General features: G+C 42.0%; 2 protein-coding genes across 9 annotated transcripts in view; one reads left to right on the top strand and one right to left on the bottom strand.

The window, feature by feature from the left end:
* Positions 1-23,204, top strand: part of LOC125766872 (focal adhesion kinase 1) — an 82,836-nt gene that overhangs the window by 37,265 nt on the left and 22,367 nt on the right. For 3 of the 8 annotated variants that reach the window (XM_049432934.1, XM_049432933.1, XM_049432936.1), the window contains exon 1: positions 18,980-20,183. The exons of 3 other annotated variants lie outside the window; for them this stretch is intronic. The gene's annotated coding sequence lies outside the window, so the exon portion shown is untranslated. Of the gene's footprint in view, positions 1-18,975; positions 20,184-23,204 lie in introns of those variants that run through there. 2 more of the 8 variants (XM_049432937.1, XM_049432938.1) reach the window with 2 other exon arrangements.
* On the bottom strand, positions 6,373-8,637 carry LOC125766895 (leucine-rich repeat protein SHOC-2-like). The gene is made up of 2 exons (XM_049432991.1): positions 7,438-8,637; positions 6,373-7,368 (listed from the first exon to the last, which is right to left on the bottom strand). Exons 1-2 carry the CDS (start codon positions 7,458-7,460, stop codon positions 6,501-6,503), a joined length of 891 nt encoding a protein of 296 aa, XP_049288948.1. The 5' UTR covers positions 7,461-8,637; the 3' UTR covers positions 6,373-6,500.

A 23,204-nucleotide genomic window follows, 5' to 3' on the forward strand; every position in this document is an offset into this window, starting at 1 on the left:
CTTCCCGTACCATGGTAGCAGTGGTTGAGGTTTTGTTGGAAAAATAAACTGTGATAAATTTGGACTCGGTTGCTGTTTCTGTGGTAGTTCTTGATTGCTTGTAAGTAGCTCATTGTACATACTAATTACAGTCAACGTTACGCAAAACCAGTCAAAATCAGAAAAAGTATTCAAGTCTAAAATAAATTAATATTTATACGACTCTGTTGGGGCCTTCATCTTGTTGGCATTTTTTTTTAATTTTAGACAAACAGTTATAAACTTTTCTTAATGTCATAAATATTTAATCGAAAACACAAAACATCATGTTAAATGTTTTATTCCTTCCATTATATCAGTAAATGAAACTAGAAACCCTACTGATGTTGTTGGTATTGGTTGTCCAGAAATTCTGCAGAAAATCCTAGAAGTGTTCTTGGATGACCTGATTTTATTCAGAAAATCTTTCTACTGTTTCTACTACCCAAAGGTTCACCATAAAGTTCATAGCAATGCGGTCTGGTGTCGTACCGTTTCGATATGCACTTTGCAAATCCTTTCAAAGCGAGCACAGGACACTGAAACGTGAGGCACGTTTAAAGGTTCAAAGGCAACCAAAAGGGAGTAACATTTCCGTCTGTATCCAACGAGTCTCTTGATAGGAAATCTAATATTTTTTGCATCATCACATGTACTGCAACTTGCGCCATCACGTGTCAAGTCGGGCCAAGCACAGCAGCTTTGTTGGTACGGTTGTGAAGCTCTGCAGGGTTCAGGTTCTCATTATATTCAAAGTGAAATCTTCACCGTAAGGTCCATTGCTGGTGTTATGTTTAAAAAGGGAGAAAAGATCATAAATTCACTGCGCAAGTAAACGAAACACGTAATCGAAATGAAACATACACACACATCGCAAGGCCCTCTGCTGTGACTGGCGAAACACATTTACCAATTTCCAGAAGGTGTTTCAGGAAATCTAGACCATCGTCCATATCTATTGGTGTTTCGGTGCACGTCAGCTGGGGCGTGTAATTTTACAAACAGCGTCTCGGTTTTTGGTATGTGGAAGAAGAACTGGAATGCAAACAGGAATGCTGGGGCTAGTTAATGGAAGTTTCAAGCTACTGAGAGTGTTTGTTGACTTGACCGTAGATAAAAATTTTAAAATGCACTCTGAATGCCCCGGGAACGATGCACTCAATCTCCATAGAAAAGAATATATGTATAGCAAGATGCTAGGGTGCTTTTGGATTTTGAAACATATAAAAACTGCTTAATGTTTTCGACCCAAATGTAGAATAGTATGCCAAACTGCTAAGAACTGATTTTATTTTTATTAAAGACTCCCATTGAGGACCAAAGCTCGATTACCAAAGCTTGAAATTATTTATATATATACAGAGTACAACGACACCAAAATAATGTTAGTAGACATGAGGTAATAAAGTATCTCTTGTTAAACCATTCAACACTGTCCCACCTTGGTGAACACATCCACTGCATCGAGATCCCTTATTTCTCAGTACATGCAGCATAAGTTTGACACATAAATTCCATTGTACAAGATGCTAGCAATGTGGCCCTTTAGGGTGTCTTTGCGCTCTACACTCAACACGCATCACAGCAAATGTTTATTCCCTTTGATCAGCTGCTGCTGTTGTTACTATTGCTACTCGCCGTGTGAAAGTGCATCGAAAATTGGGGGCAATATTAAATTTAACGACTCGCGCTGCGTGCGCATAAATTAGTTTTGCCCTTCCGCCTGACCGTATGTATGTTGGTGCGATGTCACTGGCGTGGAATCTTTCAAGTAATGAACGTTACGAGTTGGTTTGGTAGCTCGTGGTGTATGTTCCTGCAAGATTCGTGTCAGCTGTTTTCGCTCACACCAGTGCTGCCATCTCGCGTATTGTGGACGAAGCGTGACGATGCAAGGGTGCAGTCACAAGTGCACGAGCAGAGTAGGTTCTCGCCGTGTGTGCGCCGTCGTCTGTTGATCCTAAATAACCCTTGCTGGTACTATTTATTCATCATCGTCAGCCAACCCTCCTTTGCCGACTAACGCGTGTTAGGATAATGCACCCCGGGAAGAGTGGAATCTGTGGTTGATGGTATTTTCTGCTACATTTATCATTTGCCTACATCTACACTCGGCGCACTCTGATGCAAGTAAAGCATCCACACAGCCGGTTCAAAACACGGTTCCCCAACGAAATTCGATGAGTCATGATTTAGCGGTGGTATATGGGGTGGCAGTATCAGATCTAACCGGGCCGGTGACACTACAGTCTCTGACATCAGCCATCTCACACGTTGCATAAGTGGCCCAAGAAGAACCGAATGGGTTCATTCGCTGTGGCACTCAGAAGAATGTAATTATGACTTTTGTTTTACCATTTATTCAACAAAGCCACTCTACCACGTTTGAAGGTCTTCTTATGGCTACATTTCTCATGTCCATTTACCACAATACAGAGAGAAAGGGTGAGAGATTCCACGGAGACTTCGTGGCACTTTACGTTGAACTTCGGTTCGCTGGCATCCGAATATCATAAATCATGATCTTTAAAGGGTGTTCAAGCGCAGTGTGTTTCGGGCGCGAAGGTTAACCCAACATACGCGCTGGAGCATTGTGAACGCAAAATGACATTCTACGTTTGGTTGGTTTTACGTAGTTTTGCTTTCATTACGCGGTCCAGATTTATGGGTCACCATTCCAACCAAACATCTCGATCGCTCAGAACTGCTCACTTTCTTCATGGCGACGATTAGTCTCGTTCGGAACTGAGCCTGCAGGGGAGTTTTTGAAGTTCCGTAGACGGTTTTACGTTTAAGGTTCAATGCAACTGAATGTCTGTGACATATCGCGTTGCGTGTACCGTTTGAAAACATAATCTTATCACTAGCATGCTGTCTGCGCAAGGGAAGAAACGTTTCTGAGTGGGGTTTTATGGTATGTTTTCATTCAACATTGAATCACTCGCAATAGGGCAAACGGATGGGGATGTAAAAAAAAGTTGGAAATAGATGGATGAATTATTGGTGCTCAGATTTGTTTATGTTTGTTCCCTCGTCTCCTGAGCAAGACTCAAAAACACCCGATAGAAGAATGCTTAATGGAATGGTTGGTGGTCAACGCGTTACGCAATCTCACATTTCGTGGATATATCTTTTCGATTTCGCGTCCAAAGATTGAGAAGGTCCACGTTTTCAATGGAACTTCGTTCGTACCAAGCTGAGCGAGTGTGGAAAAGAATTACGGTGGACATTTTTTTCTTCTCCTTTTACTGTGAGAAAACAATGTGACCTACTCTTTATGTTGGCACAGTGCGAAGTGAGGTTGGATGTATGCCACTATTGGGGTGCTTTTATTGGGATGTAGTTATGTTTTTTGAACTTCAAACAGCATAAAACAGTTGGCTGATATCCATCGGATTGGGATGGTTTTGTTGATTTAATGCTCAACAACGATGTTTATGATTCGGATTGGAACGTACATTGAAATGCATAAACAAGCGACGAAGCGCAGCAATTAAAAGCATCGTCTATTTTTTGTGAGCGTAAACATAATTCATTTGGCTGAAAGATTTTGTGTTCAAACTGAGGCATTAAAGAAACTTGTAAGTTGATAAATAGATAAGGATATTTCAGTACCTGTCTATAACCAAGAAAACAATGCAATTTCTTATGATCGATCACTTTAAAACTTGCGACGTGTTTCATATTTAGTCCCAGTTATGCTACCAGATAATGACCGATTATGTGCACTACTTTCAAGGGCCCTATACCTCAACAACTGCTTATGGCTTCTGCTCCGTTTTTGGGGCGTTGCCTCAAGCTTTGTGTATGCCATGGGCTTAATCCACGACAAACTAGGCTTGGTTCCTTCGGCTTGCAATCTATAATTTCCAGATCATTGGCATAATCTTCGAGTAACTGGTAACTGGTGTACACTTTGTCCAGCTCTTTGTAACACAAAATGATACTTATGAGTATATGCTGCCGGTAGCCAATGCTAGTGGTGCATAAAATACTCTTTTCGGTGTGAGTCACATCTACCGTATCCAACAAAGAGTTCGCGGAATCCGTGTTAAACGAGTGAAAGGCTTTGGCTTACCATAATTTGGCAATTACATTTACGGTTAAGCCTCTTACTAATACGGAACGGACGATTGTGGATAATGTGTGCAGGTGTTCATTCTACGCATGGAATGCAGTATCCGTACAAAACCAATCGTTTGTTAGGTTTGTGTAAGTTTGTATCTGGCAAAACAAAAACTAGCCTTTATGTGATTTATTTGCAATACGCCTACAGTGCTGGTTTGAAATTTGAATAATAAATTGATGATATATTGAATGCGATTAATTTAATTTTGTGACTCCTTTAATGCTGTTTTGCAAATGGTTTTGAAAAGTTGAATAATAAACACTTCATAAAATAAATGAAAAAAATACAAAGAATATCGATATTCTATGGTAGAAGTCTGTATCGTTTTGAGTGAAAAAAATAGTTTAGATGCTATTAAATTTCAAACAAGATACATTTCTACTTTGTTATTCACGCTAGACGAATGAAACCATTTGTGTGCAAAAACTACCATTCAAAGTTGCACCCGTACAGAAATAATGCGCATGGTGAGCAGAAATCGATCGAATTTGCATATTTCTTTATGCGAGTGTGGCATTCCTTCTGTGGCGACTTCGTCATATGACGGACGATGCTGGAATTGAGTTGCTTTATGATACGAGAAAAGCACTTTCGAGCCGGATGTTTCATTTACACATACTTGCGCACTCGGTTCACGTTTCGGAGATCGTGTGGAGATGTAACGCAAAAAAAGAGACAATTTATGACAGATGACAACGTCACATGTAGTGTTGTACTAAGTAGCTCTTTTTGAAGAGGAGAGGGCGAGAGCTCTCTAACATCTGCGAGGTGAGCGCTCCATGTAGCTCCGCACTCACTTGCGCAGGGTATGTGTGCAGAGTGCAAGTGAGTACAAAGTGCGGAGTACAGAGCTACCAGCAAACAAACATGACTTCTCTCTTTGATAGGCTTGATTGTTAGTTTGGCAAAAGGAGAAAGCATGCTAGTTTTTCTTGTTAGATACGGAGTGTGGAGTGGAATGGAAAAGATCAGTAATTTAAGCAAATTTTTATTCATAAAATTCAAATATATTTTAAATTCCTAAATTTAATAATGCTCTGACCTTCATTGATATCGTTAATTAATATAATATTAAAAAAAAAACACACACATACAAAAAATATTAAAAAAATTTTGGTACAGTTTAGTCCACATGCGGAAGTAGATCGTCGTCAGTTTAGATTTAGTTAATGCACACTTTCAAAGACAACGTGTTTCATTATACTCCGAGCGCGAAAAAAAGAAGAGTACGGATCTACATGCATAAAAAAAATTGTTTTCGCTCTGCACTCTTCGTGTATTAGGCCTATCCCCAGTACGAAAATCTTAATGCTTTCTCGCTCTGTCAAACTAACAATCAAAGCTACTAGAGCGAGAAGCTCTGGTCTGCTCACATTTAGCTAACGTACACTAACAAAAACAACGTGTTTCATAGCATTCCGTGGGTACAGCGTTCGAAGAAAACGGAGAGTGCGGAGCTACATGCAGAAAATAAAAGAGCTACCTCAGAGGCCTCACTACATTGAGGCGAGGCCTCAATGTAGCTCCCGAACTCAGTACACAACACTAGTCACATGAAGTCGTAAAGATTCTGTTTACCATGTGTGGTTGCTGGGTAGACTAGAATAAAAAATTGTCTCATATCTGTGGTATGTATAAAATGAAAAAGATCTTCAGAAATTCCATCCATGCACCAGGTCATCCAGAAATGTCGAGGAATTGTTACGTGTTTGAAACTAGAAAGAGTTAGGTGAGCTTATATTAACATTCTAACACATCGTATTATAATAGAACACAGTATTAAGATACAAACGTTATGATGATTGATAATTAAAACACATTTCGTGGTGCCTTGAACTAATTTGTACTTACACGATATGAAACACTCCCGTCAGTTGGGATGTCGTGATGACTGTCTCATTGGTTGTACTTGTTCTTATTTTTTTTTGTCCGTAAATTGCATTTCCATGTTAGACGTGCTGAAGTCCAAGGTTATCGTGCTGCACCTAGCGTTGCTCTTTGGCGAATGAAGGCGGAGATACACGATTTAAAAAAAGCTTCATTTAAGGGCGAAACGTTCTACTATTGCTTCTAGCAAGCCTGAAAACAAAGAAATTCCTTCCGCCACTAGATTTGACCTCAGTTGCTCAAGAGATCCTGATAACGAGATTGATGCTCTTGCACTACCCATCAGAAGTAAGCGATAGCCTTATGCTGATGTGCAATAAATCATGTTCCGAGATGCATTGAATCGATTGGACCAACAGCCCATCAAGTGTCGGGCTGAATTTATTAATGCTTTGAGTGACAAGAGGAATACAAGAGTTTAAAGGTGCATGTGTCGAACGCCAAATGGACATTCTTCTGTGGTCCCTTAATAGCAGCAGATTTCGTCGATAGCTTTGTTGCAATGTTCTTGGTCCTCTGTGTCGTAATACGCCATCGGCTTTACACCGAGCTGATGAAGCTGACGAATGGTGGCGTTCAGGTGTCCACACTCCCAACGGTTCTCGTCCATGTACAGCGTCTGCAGATGTGGGAAGGAATGGTTTACCTCGCACATGCTTAGATAGCGCAATCGGTTGCGCGCCACGTTCAACTCCTGGAGCATGCTGAAACGCCATTCACTTGCATCCAGAACGCTCAGTAGGTTGTCGTGCAACAGCAGGGTCGAAAGGCGCGGCAGATGCAGTGACCCATCGGTCGAGATCGTCTGGATGCGGTTGTTGGCCAGATTCAGCTTCCACAGCTCGGTGGCCATATCGAACAGCGAAAAGCTAAGCGACTCCAGATAGTTGTGTCTGAGATCGAGCGTGCGCAGCGCGGGCAATGCTTGCACGAAATCGATCGACTGGAAACGATTGTAGCTGAGGTTCAATTCGCGCAGCTGATAGTTCTGGCCCGGTTCAACGATCATCTCGAAGAAGTAGTTGTGGGACGCATCCAACGAGCGCAGATTCGTCCAAAGCACCATCGTCTGAAGGGAAACGTTTTGTATCTCTAGTTTCTCCGTAGACTGTAGACGATCAGCCAGCTCCTTGCCGATAGTGACGACATACGTCGAGTCGTCCGAAAGTGGATAGGTACCGAACGCAAGATGCGGATGATCGGGGAACTCAAACTCGGACAAATCCATCGATTCCACTATGGTAAAGTTGGAGATTTCGCATTCCGTTTCCCGATGTTCATTGCACTCCAGCTTTCGGCCGATGGTACACCCGAATGCAAACACCACTAGAAAACTGCACAAAAAAGAACAAACGTATCACTACCTTCCTCTTTTAGCTGTACACCTTCCCACCGAAACCCACCACAACACGATGTTTCTGGACATGATTCGTTTCAACTGATCCTTTCACTACAAATTGCAACTAAACACTGCCGCTCGCTCAAGCGTTAGAACCACATCCAAACTGACTGCTCCGGTGCAACGGATTAGACTGATTCACACTAGAGTCAGTATTTATACAAAACATTCCGATTGTCGACGAATGTGGAGCGCATCATAGCGGCGGAGAAAATGTCCTCAATTAGTTGGATAAAGATAAAGGGCCTAGATATGGGCGGTCAAGAGACGGCTTACTATTTGCAACTAGCAAGTGCGTGCAAAGATTTAGGCAGTTATGATCAACGCAACCTTGTAATCTTGTGTGTTCCGCCTTGCACGAGCTGAGGCCTTGTAGCAATTTTTCCTAGATCGCAATCTGGAAGGTCTTTTTTGATTACATATTACTGTATTCTTGTTCTTGGAGCAAAAAAGTACAGTTAATTAGTGTTTTATTTTTTGCAAAACTCATATATCTTTACACAATTTGGTATAAAGCATAACAAAGGAAATGTGCAACGCCTCCGTGAAGTGTTTCTGGTTTCATTTAAACGTCTGCATGATTAGACTCTACGACTTTACCAAACAGAAATAGAATGGCCAATGTATCTCCGTTCCCAGATAGCGGAATAAACGCAGGCTCCGCTGCATGCAAGCGGAGCGAAATCCGTGATTGAATTTAAATTGAAATTAGACACGGCGCTGGAATGACCGTCATGCATCTAGCGCGGATGGAGAGTTCATGGTGTGCGGACTGAGGTACTTGTAAAAGTCAAGAACGACACACAGACTCTTTGGGAAGTGCTGCGATATGCGGCTTGGAAGTTACTGGATACTGGAGGATAGGGTTGGCTAGCGGAAGCAAAGTCCAATGACGGTTGCTTTGGTGCAACGGAACTTGTGTGTGAGTTTGAGTGTGGCAAAAGAGGAGTACGCAAATCGACATCTCAATCTCGGAGGATTCTGGCTGCATCGTGCGGTCTGGGTAGAGAGACGCGTCAATGCGATCTTGGGCAACCGATGACGCATAGCTATGTCGGACTGCAAGGCTGTCATGTTTGACATTGTTTGTCTGCCTGTTTTGTGGAGAGCTTGGCATGATGAGGTGCGCTGCTTGTCAAAATAGGAAACCTAGTACCGTAACATGTGTAAACGAATTATGTTTTATTTTGTGATTGATCGGTTCGTACTCGTCATCGAGCTGTGGAGTATGGTATCATATTTCGTTCTTTGAAAAAAAAAATAATTTCTTGAAATATAACGCATTTTAGTCTAGAGCCAACTGTACACATATCCGTACTTTGTTTTATTGCATTCAGATAAACTAATGCTTACGACAATTGTATGCGTTTTGTTACTTAAGCGCTACCGGACTATAAACCATTCCAACCCTCACTCAGGCAAACAACCGTTCGCGACCTGTTGCCGTAACACAACGCTATCCGGTTACCATTATTTGCATGCTGCAGTGTAAACACTGCGCTTTTGTTGCCATTTCCCTGGCCACCGTTTCGGCAAACAAGTCTTAAAAGGGTTTATCATCAATCGCACCACATCGTGTGGTTGCAAACTTTGCCTGCCGGCGATCAGGGGGCACGACCGGTGCAAGAAGTCGATCGTAAAAAGCATTTGTATCTTAATTGAAGTCAATTACCTCTTACATGGCGCGGTCGAACAATCGATTAGCCTAATTCGTTTGGCAAAAGTGGCAGAGTGTTCTTTCCTTCTGGCAGTTTAGGGCAGTTTTGAGGGCTGTTAGAAATGGCACGTGCCTTTCAGAAACTTTCACCATGCTGTAGAAGGGTCGTTGAATTTTATCAGTTCTAATCTTTTTATGTCCGATAGATCTATCCGTAATATTTAGTGTATTTTAATTTTTGAATTTATATAACTATTTTAAAATCTTGTTTTAAAATTTTAAAACACAAACTAAATTATAATGGCTTTTTTGTGTTGAAGATCAGTTTAAGCGATGAATCATCTTTTGCAATGTTGTCTTGTCACCTGCCCATATGTTTCGCATAAAACAGCTGATTGTAAAGCTCATCGCCCGCAGGGACACATCGGTGCATAAAATGCAATTATTATTCCAATTATCACCTAGAGAGCGACCCCACTGTTTACGTGTATGTACCCGCCCATCCCAAGAGAATATCGCGCCGACTTGAAGTTGACCAGCCCAAAGTATTGTTGCAGTGAAAATAGAGATTTGTTGCTGCACACGGGCGAAGGCCGGCGGCGTTCGGGGCTACACAAACGTTTGCGTGCAACGGAACCAATCCGCGGTCCAGAATCCGGCCATCCCTTGTGCTGCGGTGTGGTTAGCTGGTGACAGTTAATAATAAACTCGTTTAATTTATTCTCGCGTGGTCGCTTTCCTACAGACGGCTTCCTGCCGGTGCATCATCATCACGCACATTATTCGCGTACGAGCGATCGTAGCTTGGCCATAGCGAGCGAAGCAGTAGTTGAGACGGACCAGTAGTTGTGATAGTTTGCATGCAGTGCACCATCGATTCCATGGATCCATTCCATCTCTCTAACGCATAGATGTTGCTGCTGTTCTTTGGCCTCCGATTCTGGCACAAGTGCTCCAGGAAATGGAAACCCTCGCAGCATTCGGTCCGATTCCAGCTGTGCATCTATAGCGTCCTATCCCACATGGAAGCAGCGCTGGTTGGTTGTATGTTACTGCCTGCCGTGAAAAGCTATTACGCTTGATTAAGCTTTGACACTGTCGTATAATTCACTCCACAAGCACACACACAAACAATCAGGTTGCAACACTGTACGAGTAACGAGTAGCCAAACGGGCTGCGGCTACTTGGCCAAGCAGCATGACATCACGCACCGGAAGGGATGAACATTTTTTATGATGGTAGAATCTCTTTCTAACCATCCCATACTTCCGTAGTAGGTGAAGATATCGGCGAACCGTTGCTCCGGGGGCATGTGGGATGTGCTAATAAGGAAGGCAAAAGATTAATAAATTTACAATGATTACCGTGTGAAGATGATAATCGTATCATTCATTTTTAAGTGCACGGTAAAAGATTTCAAAACACTGTGTTCAACAATTTATCTTTGTATATATTAATGTTTTAATTTTGTGATGACGCCATATTTTTATTGTATGCAAGTTTATCAATGTACTGATAACATAAGGTTGTTACAACGGATAGCAACGGTTGACGAAATGCCTTAGCAATTTCTGTGACATAATTTTTAGTATAATTAATGTACAGTTATGATACTTGTTTTCTACGGTAATTTACAAATAAAAAGAGATAATTTTGATAAATCATTTCTTAACGAATACAAATGGCGGGAGTGATTTACATACATCACACTTTAAGGTCGATTTAAACTAATGTAGTCTCCAAAATGCTAAATTTAGTCATGATATATTTTAAGTAGAAAATAGCTTGGCTTACCCTCAATTAATCTTGCTTAGATATTCATTTAATGCAAAATAGAAAACTAATTTTAAAAAATGACTAACGTTTAATTATAAATAATTTAATCCCTGACGAGACACACAACATGTGATACAAAATTACACTACAATTAAAAACGGAAGCCAGTCGAGTAATGTTTAATAAAAAAACCCCTGCGAGGTAATCCAAGGTGTGTACACTTGGTGTCAGCTTAAGCATAAAATTATACTAAATAACCGAGCCGAGAGTTCTAATCAACATGCAAAAATCTTGATAGACCATCGTCTCAAACACTGGAGGCGATGGCTTCAGCGCTGCGTTCAACCTCGCGCGGTTTAATTAATTAATGCAATCGTGTGCCAATCAACTCCAGATCGGATCAAGAGCATATACTGGAGAATGGGAATTTTATTTTTAAACCTACATTGCATGGAGCGGGGGTGATCCACGGGCCAATGAATGATAGAATGTTGTTGTTCAAGCATGATTGTTGACCTAATGTGAAGTTCCAGCTGTGGCGAGCACCAGCGGATATGCATCAACGGTGATCGTGCGTTAGATGCAATCTTCAATCAATCAAATCTCGATAAACGTTCTAATGACACTTATTTGCGGTACAATCAAGATTAATATTTTATCCCACGAGTGTGTGTAGTGTTTTTTTTTAAATAACTCATAAAGGACAAGTTTTTTTTGTGTCTCTTTCTTAAATACCTTTCTATTTTGTTCCTGCTTTGGTGGTCTCAAAATTAACATGCGTTTACAGTCGTAGCTTTTATGGACCAATCAATGCTGCTCAAGAACGTTGTTTATTGTCATAAACTTTCCAGTTTGAGCGTATAAAATAAACGAACATAAAACAAAGCTCAAATGTGTAACCTTTTACAAAGTATGCTGATGTAACTGGTGAGCTTTGATGGTTTTGTATTTAAACATGGGTTTGACTACTTGAATATCCTGGGTCTAGTTGATGTCAGCGAACCTTTATTTCTGTTGCGGTATTCATGTTTGTTTTTATTTGTTTTGTCGCTCTTGTTGCTTGTTGACAACCGTATGAATTGCCTCCCAATGCCGTATGCCCTTACTACCAGTAACTCGACATGGATGGCGTTGTATACCCGGTTTTGAAAATCATGAACAAAAATGTGCGATTCATGATGTGTATGCGGTTGTGAGATTTTTGAACCATCGGCCAGACTCCATCACATTACAGACAACGACAGTATTCATTTCCATTCTTCCGTTGGACCGAGACTCCGCTGGTATGAATGGGCATAATTGCATACTAATTTCGGGTGGCCCACTCGAGGACAAATTAATAAAAATGCATCATTATTATTTTCTGAGATGTTGAACACGTTAATTGAGATGGTTTGGGAAGGGAACGTATTGCATGTTATTTTTTTTTCTTTTGAGAGAAAAAGGGAAACACACACAAAAAAACAATGTCACGCTTGGTCAACCACCGGTTACAAATTACCAGACAGTTTGCCGACTGGCTGCCGACTGAGTCATGGGAAATAAGAGAAACATTCTGACATTGTTGTAGACTGCAAATGCCGCTAATGGGACAAGATGCAACAAAGTAGCGCACTAGGAGAGAGTTGTTAAACTGATCTCCATCCATTAGCACACTGAAAGGTTTTGTGGTATTTCTTCTTAGCCACTTATGTTTTCCTCTGCAAAATCCTCTTTGTTGCTTTATACACGAATGTCATCGACACACCCTCTTAGTTAGTTGCATCCGGATATGCAATTTACGTAATCTGCGATCGAACTGCCACAATTTCCAGATTAATTCTCGAGTTGAAGAATCCAGAAAATACCATTGCCCTTTTATCCGAGTTGGAATTCGAAATGTAGAATTACTTACACAGTTACTGACTTAATGATAATCTACCTTACTACGAATTCATCGGAGCTATTCTAGGGTTAGGGAATCTTGTTTAATAATCTGGAATTAATTACCTCATTCCGGTTCAACTAAACTCAGAATCCTATTTTATTGATCACAAAAATCTTTAAGGCTATTGGGACTGAGACTATCCAGAACAGCTGGGAGAGCTTTGGTACTATAAAATACTTTATTTACAAAAATGAATTTACTATTTTACTATCCATCCATGGGTGATTTTCTGCTCAAAGTGTCAGGTAAAATACCCGCAAACACCCGGGTTCTACTCAATTTCGCAACGACCCTCCAAGCAACAAAACGTTGGAAAACGGGAAAACGGCAATGCGTCGATTACCTATCGAAGATATGAAACCAGCTCCAACGGACATCCCAAACATCAAGCCGTTCTATGCGTAACGTAATGAAACTGTAACGGCAACAACAGCTGCAAATCGATCTGTGCCTTGCAGTAGAATGTGGAAATTGAAACAGTCGTAAATGTCGTAAGTTTGAAAGGTTACCATGGGCACGGACTGCGGTTGGTTTATTTTGATTTCTCGCGAAAGATAACAGAAAGATACGGGTGGCAGCAGCAGTTCGGGCCAGCTACATGAACCACCGGCCGATGTGAAATGTGGATTGGATTCCCTCGAGGTTTCTTCGCGTATTTCCGTGCCCGATTTGAATGCTATTTGTGTTGACCGGTTGAAATGCGCATTGCAAAATTGGAACTCGCCTAAATAATGTTGTATCAATGCAGTTTGCATGTTTGGGATAAAGTTGGAAAGGGACGTAGCGAGCAGGGGTGCTTTATTCCGTCTCACAGTTTAATCGACTTTATGATTTTTAATATCATTAGAAGGGGTTTCTGTTTTGCGTTCGATATTTTCTAGCAGTATGTCCCGCTTTACCGGACCAACCAACAATTAGCCGAGCCCTAATGGTCAGCTTACCTTTGCTTAAGTGCTTGTGACTCTGCAGGTTAATGATGTTAGGTTGCTTTAGCTTAAATTATAATTAAATTTCCATTTACCGATACCGATTAAAAACACTGTGCTTTACTTCTGTTTGTACAAACAACATCACCTGCAAAGATTCAAATGATCATAAATTCTAACCAATTTCCATAAAGCTGTATAGCCCCAAGAAGCGCAATTGGCACATTCAGCTCGCTGCACCAAACTAAATCGCGAAGGTGCGAACATTCTTTCGCAACGCAGATCTTACCAGTAGCGTGTTAGCGAGGGAAAATAAAAACAGACCACGAAACATTGCTTAACCACGAATCCATCCGGTGCAACACCCGGCCTGGGTAGAAGCTTCAGTACTGCGCACCTCATAAAATCGAGCCCACGAAGTCGCGCGAACCATTTGCATAAAAGTCGCTGGTTTTTGCTTTGTTGCAAAGTGAGGAGGCGTCCAAGTAGGTTCGACTAAAAGTGCAACGTACCTGCCCACATTATAACATTTTTTTTCTTTCCATTTCACATAATCGACAGGACGATGCGCGTGCGAGGACTGTTGGAGTTGGCAAGATGAATATATAAGCTCTTTTTTTTATTTCTCTACTTGCACACACCCATTTTATGTTTCTATCGGAAATGTGTGCAGTTTGTATTCTGGTTCGTGTGATTTTTTTTTGTTTTTATTAAATTGTCTGACTTATCTTTGAATACGGAACACCTTGTACTCATTTCGTCTAAGCACAAAACTGCCGCTCATGTAAAAGATGCATTAGTGTGGAGTCTGGATTGTGGAGGTCTGAAGCTGTGGGTTGCAGTGCGTTGGCTTTATAATATACTTCGGGTTGGTCTCTCTCATTTTGAAGCCCAATTTTCCTTTATTGGGTCATTGAACCAACGAACTATTGGGTTGAGGATATACATAAAACATTGGTTGTTTGGTTGAGTTGCAAGGTGATCTCTTCCAATAAAGTATAAAAAAGTATACACTGAAAATGTTTACAATTGATTCCTACTGGATCGAAGAAATAGAACTGACATCAAACGACTTCTGTCAATTATTATGAGTGAAGTTATTAGTCATGACTCTTTGCCAACTTTGCCCGCCATAGTTGTTACCGGCATAAATCCTTCTCTTCCAGCAAGACTGCACTGCAATCAATCCCTTCTGCTGCAAATATAATAGCGCATTCCCTTACATCCTATCGTGGAACGTGTCAATCTCATTTTCTTCCCACTTAGCATCTGCACAGCTGTCGAAACGAAGGCCACGCGTGTGCAGCATCGTGGAGTTGCATCTTAACAAATTAAAATCACCTTCAGGCACACGATTCAGCTCTTCTGTACGCTAAAGCCGACCTTTTATGCGTTTTGTTACATTTCACTGCACTAGCTTTGCATTTCAATTGCGCCCCTTTTTATTGCATCTTTCATCATCTGCTTTGCTAACGCTCACCGAGAAGTGTGCAAGAAGCGCATAACTTCGCGGATTATCAACGTTCGATCGTTGTTTCTCGCTGCGCTTGGTGCGATTTTTCTTTTCTTGTTGCACTTAGTGCGTGCTGCATCACAGCCGTTAGTACATCTGGTAAACGAGATCTGGTGATTTAATTCGCAAGAAATAGAATTACAGCATGCTCTCTCTCACGGCAGCCAGCTGGTCCGCTGCACGGTAGAAGAATTAACTAACCTAGCGCTACCGGAAATGTTTTCAAATATAGCCGTGCGCAAGTGGAGACTAACTTCACGTACGAAAGGTTGTCGGGCAATAGACTTTCGAATGCACAGCCACCAATCTCAAGGTTTCTGATGTGTGCACGAACGGTTCTTACGTGTTGGATAATTTGTTTGGTTTTTTGGTTAGATATCATGTCTAGCATCAACAATAACAAGAAGCGACTTAAGTTTTGAAGGAATGGAATGATGCATTTTGTGTGCTTCTTCCTATATCACTTATCACGCTGTCTTATACTGCCATTCGGTGAAAGTAAGAAAATCTATATCGTAATGCTGAGATGGATCACTGAAAGTTGCAGTCAGTTTCCCGACGGAATGTGTGATTTTCCTTTCACCAGGCTGCATTTCTGCCTCAATCGTACACTTGATTATCGTGGAAAGCGTACCTTTTCCCTTTAATACGCTTGCTGCTTTGCTATAATGTGAGTTCTCTCGTTACAATTGACGCACTACATGTCGCCTTAAATTACTTTCAATCTACTCGCACATATCACGTTATTCAATACTATATTGCGCCCTTTTAAGCTCTCTCTTTTCCTCAGTAGGAGATTGTACGTAATAAAATAATATTCCTCTGCTCTAAATCTTTTCTCGCTGCATCTGATTTCATCGATAATGGGGAAGGTTTCTCATATCAGCAGAGGACGTGCGGACAAATGAACCGAGTGTTGCATTACATCGTATTATTTGTATCAGAAGCACATGACATGCAATGTAAAATGATCTACGTGTCGTGTGTTTAATGTGAACAAAAGACTTAAATTACCGTGAAAGAAAAAAAATATATTTGTGTTAATCTACTTCTTTCGTACTAGTTAAATTGAATATAATCTAATAACTCTTTTATTTTTCTTCTCTTTACAGGTAAGTTCATTTTGAAAATGCCCAGTTTCCTCTAATCATCTAACGATCGTCGTACACAATAAGGATCTGTAAGTTTTAAGGCACCCTTTAGAAAACATTTATATGAATTTAAGCATTTGTAACTCTTTGTCTTTCCCATGATCACATACTGTCGGACGACTGTCTCTAATTAAGAACTCTCATCTTGATGACCGATCGTTTGACCGGCTCGTCTTGAGATTCTACCACGTCGCTCCCAATGTTCCCTCCCTTCTGGTAAAGGATAAGGAGAGCGCAAACAATCCACCGCTCATACAACACACCAAAGCACAAATGCCGCAATCTTGCCCCAATCATCGGTCCGGTTCTTGTTTTATTTCAATTCATAAAAGTAAACGATACATCCGGGTCCCCGGGTACGTACCGAAACCGACACAAACGGCGCCACGGTAAATGCAGAAACCGAAAAGGGCATCGGAGATGCAAACCAATGCATCATTCCCATCAGCGCATAATCAACGCCCATCATCAACCGTTTTTGGGCTGGATTGGGCACCACTTGAAGCTTGCATCAGAGAAAACTGAAGAAAAAAACGATCGCTTCCCGCGGCCGGCTAATGAATCAAGGGGACATAGGGCGCACTCTGGCGGAAAGTTCTGAAAGTTCTAAACTGCTGACGGCAACATGATACGAAAAGGGTTTAATGCGCATTTCAAGTATCGTTCCCTCGCCTGCATATGCAAGGTTGATGATTGTTTGATTTGCCGTTCAGTATGGAGATCATGTTTCGTTGGTTATAATTTAGAGGATTTTCCTGTGTAAGTGTAAGCGAAAACACATAAAAATGAGCTTTTAAAGCTTTACTTTTTTTTACAAAACAAAACCAAAAACTCTAAAAAAAAAGCTGTTAGGAAATTGTTTCGAGTATCTTAATTCTTTTATTCTTTTTTATGTTGCGTTATAAAAAAATCACCCAACGAATGCCCAAATGTAGAACCATCGAACAACCACAACTGGGACGCCCTTGCATTCGGCATTCCCATTAAATGCTTCGAGCCCCAAAGACGGATCCGTTCAACGTGCATGATGATGTTTGCCTCTTACCTTGATGGTCAACATAATTTGTGGCGGATGGCAAGTCTCGTTCCATTTGCTACGCGTGGGCAGCAAACACATTTTACCGCTGCCAAAAGACTTTACCATACCGAGGGAAGGAAACTGTTTTTCCTCCATCCCATCCGCTAGAACCAAAGCCCTCTTCTCGCGCGTTCAATGATGTGCGTGTTGTTTGTAAGTTTTTTTTTCTTGTATGGGCTTATTGGGCTCTTACCGTTTGCTTTCGACTGGCAAGAGCATCCTTTCGGGCCCGTCTGTCGTGCCAGTCCACCAGACAGTGGGTGTCTGTCGAAAGGTCCGTTACGTGGATATAAACTCAAATTAACACCGCTCACAGTGACGGCTAGTGGGCAAGTTTACAACGTACCTCACTCGTTTATGATAATTTATGATAAGGGGTCAATGCACATCGCCAACGCTCACCCGATGAGTGGACTGCACAGTTAGTGAGGACCGAACGGAAGGCAAGTCTACGCAAGTGCATCTCTTCCGGTGTCTAGCACCGTTTGGGTGAGGGACACCGGTGGCGATAAGGAAGGGACTGGTTTGCACGAATCAATGCCATGGCTTTGTTGGCAGTGTTTACAATATTCTTGCCAATGTCTAGACATACTGCAGCATGTTTTAAAATGTTTTTAACAAATATAGGTTAGCAATGTACTTTCATCTGCGCTGGGCAAAACTTGGAAATTGTATTACTAGTTCGAATGAAAACAAGTTAACGTGGACTTGTTTTTTTTTGTTTGTTTCAATTTGTGCTCCACTTTTGAACGATTTGCGTTTCCGTTACGAGCTCCTTCCAATCAATAGTCACCCTTTTTCCGGTCAGTAATGCAAATGAGCTGAAGAATATAACTTCTTTGTTCGGTAATATCCGGCAAGAATTAACCTGAATTTAAAAAAAAGATCTTGTAACAAGGCGCATTATCCAATTTCCGTTCGTGGGTTTTTATTTTTAAGTTTATGAGCTTTGAATTTAAATTAAAAGCACTCGGAGAAACCTTTTATATATGTTCGTTCCGACAATGGAATTTACACTAATTAAACACCGTCCAACCTCCGTAAACTGGCCATCGGGGACGGGAAATTCAACCATTCGGTATTCAAAATATTATTGCAAGAAATGATACGGCCATTTACAGCAGCCTTGTTGTTTCGTGTTGTCCGCCATTCATTCATGCTGTGCTTTTTTAATACGGGATCCAATTTAATCGGCGTCTTCACGACACTTCCTGCCCAGCCAGTTTATTGGTCCGTTTATTTATTTTCGCAACGAACGTGTTCATTATCGTTCTGTTTCCCTTTTCTTCGCTGGATGTGACTCCTGACGAGTGACAATTTTCCACGTCTGGTCCCACATTGTCGGATGGGATAAATGTAGTGCTGGCGCGTAAACAATGCACCCCGGATGATGGAAGTTATTTGTTTTCAATGTGTCGCTACCACAATCTGCTAATCGTGCATATTTTTTTTACGGGGAAGATGGGATGTTTTTTCATGCCCACTTCTTGTCTTTGGGAAGCTGAAAAAATATTAACCACAATGAAAACAAATACCTTTTTTTGCCAGTGGGGAAATGTGAGTTGAAAAATTATTGTGATCATTCACATGGCTTTGCTACCGTGATTTATTTCATTCGCAGCTTGAACTTATCTTAAATAGTTTTTTTTTTCTTCCAAGTTGTTATTATTTTCTTTGAGCCGCTCTGTACATGCTTTTATTTTAACTGCTCACAAACTTTGCAGTCAACCCACAAACCACTTATTTACTCAAGAAAAAATCACTTTCATCCATCGCGAGTCGAAAGAGAAGCTGTTTATTAAGCCGGTTTGTTTAGCTTACTCGGGAGAGATGGCAAATTACAACCGCTCAGTGTTGCTCTTTTAGAGCGAATTGCCGCTTCAAAAACCTAACTTAAGTCACCTTTCAATTTACCTTGTTGGTTGGGGTTTGTCGCTTAAATTTAAGGGCGGTTTATGCTCCACAAAACTAAACTATGTTTATGCTCGCGGGAGAGTTCGCAAAAGAGCGAAATGATCCCCAACCGAAGCAGAGAGAGAGAGCGACAGAGAGGGATGGAGAGCGAAACACACGTTGGAGCATGAGAATTGTGCGTGCACTTTGTTGTGATCGCCCGTTGACAGATCGAGCCAAGACGCGGACTGCAGCGGATCGACCGACCGGGCGCTCTGACGGGCTCTTAACATTCGCGACTCGTATTTGTTGGTGCTAAGTTTCGCGTTTTTTTCCTCAATTTCCACAAACAAAAAAGTCATAAACCCGCGTACCCCAAAACGATTGAGCATCTCGGGATAACTTTCTTAACGAAACCGCAAAATTTGGTTTTTGTGTGTTGCGCTTTGTTTTGTTGCACGGCCGTGTGATAGTGTACGTTTCCGAGTGCGTGAAGTTTTACCGTTTATCGTTCACCTTGCGTATGCAACGTGTGTGTGTGTTATCAGTGGGCGATGAAGCACGCACAGCTTCGATGAGGCAGTATCGCAATTTTTCGGTATAGGCTGCAACGTATGTTGGGCGCCTACTGCATCTTATCAACTAAGCCCGGGCTGTAGCCCTCGGCCTGCTACGGGCGCAAGCGGCAGCGTGCTTCAGACGAGTGTCATATGTTGTGTAGGCAGTGTCCAAGCGTGCAGTAATTGTGTTTCAGTTACGTCAACCGTGCCACCGTTAAGAAAACGAATTATCGTGTGCTGTGCCCAAGTTCATTTTGCCTCGTTTTGTGTAAGAATGTTTCTAAACGTTTCCTTGTTCGATGTGTTTCCCTAGCCACTCAGTCCAGTTCAGTTCTTCGGCGAGAAAAGATTCAAGTTTTTCGTTCAAATCTCTCGAAATATGCCAAGAAGCAACCACTTACTGTTGTATGATTTGAAAAGGAAAGTTGTATCGCAAAGACGTGTCACGATCATTGACACGCTCCCGGTGATTCCGTATGGTGCAACACACCCCATCCGAAGATGTCGCCTCTGGGTGGAGTGCATCTAATTATAGTTACTTCGCGCACGGGAGTAAGTCGTCGTAACCCCGCAGTCTTCAACAACTTCACAAAACGCCAACAAACCCGCACACACACTCACAAAGAGATTGGGTTTGCGATTCCCAAGTCCAAACACTTCGGCGCCTGTCTTACCGCTATCAGACGGGAAGATCGGAAAAATCACCACCAAGCGGTGGCGGTACCAAAGAGTCTTGCCGTCGGGATTGGCTTCTGTGCAAGCGTAGAGAGAATCACGACGATTGTGCGATATCCAAACGGGAGGGAGATGAATTCCTGCCCGGCATCTCAAAACATGTCGAGGAAAAGATCGCACAGGCCCCCATCTCCGCCCAGACCCATGTTCCACTTGAGCGCTTGTTGTCGCGTGCGTGCCAAGATTAATCGCACTGAGACTGCCGTACATCGCGCAAATGGTCGCTTTCTTCCTCCTGGTTTTTTGAGCTGTATGGAGGCTTGGCTCAATGACCCCAAAAGCCGATCAATCACAGCGGAAGTCCACCAACTCTGCCCCGCCTGAGCCGATGAAAGTGATGTAGATTCTAGCAGCTTCAAGCCAAACGCTTGCCTCCATGATCTTGTTGTCCACAGTAGACCTGATCAGTATAGACTGTCGATGTGGATTAATGTTATCGTCCTTCGAATCGAACACCAAATATCTGAAAGTGATCAACGGATCTCTCACGATATTTTTGCCAGATTTCGCAACTACTGCTGTGGCGTCGTGTTTTGTAGTAACCCATTGGCCTACTGCTGCTGGTGGCTTTATTGCCACCCTTCTGATCCGAAGCACCCTCCTGCCTTTGGTTGTCGTCGAAGTTGATATCCAGGAGAGGCAGAACGAAAAAAAAAAAAATTGTGTGACTGGTGTCAATTAATTTTGATTTATTACGTATTCGCATATTGTGCGCCCGGTTGGTTGGTGCTTTTGCTCAGTAAGCCTACCTGCCCTGGACAGGAGCAGTTAGTTCGCTTTAATCTGGGAGTGTAACCGCGTGGCAAAAAAAAACGACTCCCGTCTGTCTAGCTGGTACGGCAGCGGCAGTATTTAGCAAAGTCGTGAGCACGCCGATGCCACTTGCAGCTTGAATTTAAATAGCCAGTGAAGAGTACGACTTTGAGAGCCCTATTTGTAAGACCCAAAGTTCTTCTGGCAGTTTGGGTTATGTTTGGTGCATCAACACAGTTACGATCGTGCGATGAAACTGGAATGTGTTTGCCTCAACCAAAACTCTGATGTAAAGCGAATCGTCTCTAACTTTGCGAAAACTTCAAGTCGTGCAATAGGTCGTCCGCTCGTCTAAACCACAAAAAACAAGTCAGAACTTCTCCCATCCTTACAGGCACAATGTGGATCGTGTTTTAAATTTGGTGCGCTTCAAATCACACGCACACCCGAAAACGAGCACGCCGAGATTGCAAACATAATCGCAACATAGTAATATTGAATCGATCGTTGTGAAGCGGTGCTTTCCGTCGACGAATGGATGGTACAGGGCGGATGAACGGTGCTGTGTTTATAAACCGCTTAACCGATCTGTCAAATTGCTATTTTGCAAAATACGGGGGTGCGTCCTAAAAGAGCACCATTGCTGCGATCTAACCATGAGTGGAGGCCCGGAAAGAACGATCGGGTGATGAGTGATTGCGGAATTATTCGCGTTCTTTTTTTTAAGCTGGCATATTTTGTATTGGGCCAGCGTTGAAACGAGAAAAATAGTTTGTTTGTGTGTAATTGGAAGGTATTTGTAAGCAACAATTCCATTTTGTGCTATTGCTAAACTTCTGCCTTTCGTAATGGATTGAATAAAAGAGTTCACTGTTGAAATGCTAAACATTTTCACCATTAAGAAAGGAATTTTAGTTTCGTTAGAATAAACATGAAATACCATTTTCAGTTTTATGATCATGTCAGTCAAAGTATTCAATCATTCATTTTATAACTTTCGGGTTATCGTTCTTTGTGTTTTTTTGTAAGTTGGTTTCTATAAAGCGAGCTATAAAAATATACAACTCAACGTAATAAAATTGGACAAGTTGCAATATCCTTATTGAATCATCTCATTGCCAAATCTTGAAATTCTGATCCTCCACTGCAGTATCGTTTCCTCCACTGTGTTGGTGTCGACTTTTAATCGTTTACAAATCGATCCTCCCAAAAAGTGCATTTCGAGTAATCTCCTAGAAGTGACAGAAGATCATGGTAATCCAGCACCATTATTATAACGACAGCCACGAACTACTCTCTGCAGCAGCAAACTCACGAAATAAGAGCATCCCAAACATGGTAACATTATGGCGGCCTGCATTCACGTCAGTGATAGGGAGGGAACTACAAAAAAACCCACTTCCCATAGCTCACCGAAAATCGACCGAGACAGCGAGACGCGATCGCTCACCGAAACAGTTGACGATGGTAATGAAAATTTACGACCCGATAAATTTCCTGGTAATACTTTCAACAAGAAAAAATGGTGCATTCCTTCCGCCAAAAACAGATTTTTGTACCCTTGTTGTGGGTCGCGCGCGCGCGTGTCTGACTTGTGCTCTGACGCTGCAACCAGCTTGACGGTGGTGGCTTTTTTTTTGCAAAAGACATCCCATCTGTTGTAGTAAACTTCCTTGGACGCCTGCGAGAAAGTGTGGTCACACTCATCCCAGCCGCCCATCGGACCACATGGACAACCGTACGTATAGCCCACGATTGTGCGCGCGATTGTGTGGGCCGTTTCCGACTGTCCAAATGTGTC

Source organism: Anopheles funestus, chromosome 3RL (genome assembly GCF_943734845.2).
Source record: "Anopheles funestus chromosome 3RL, idAnoFuneDA-416_04, whole genome shotgun sequence".
Classification (NCBI taxonomy): domain Eukaryota; kingdom Metazoa; phylum Arthropoda; class Insecta; order Diptera; family Culicidae; genus Anopheles; species Anopheles funestus.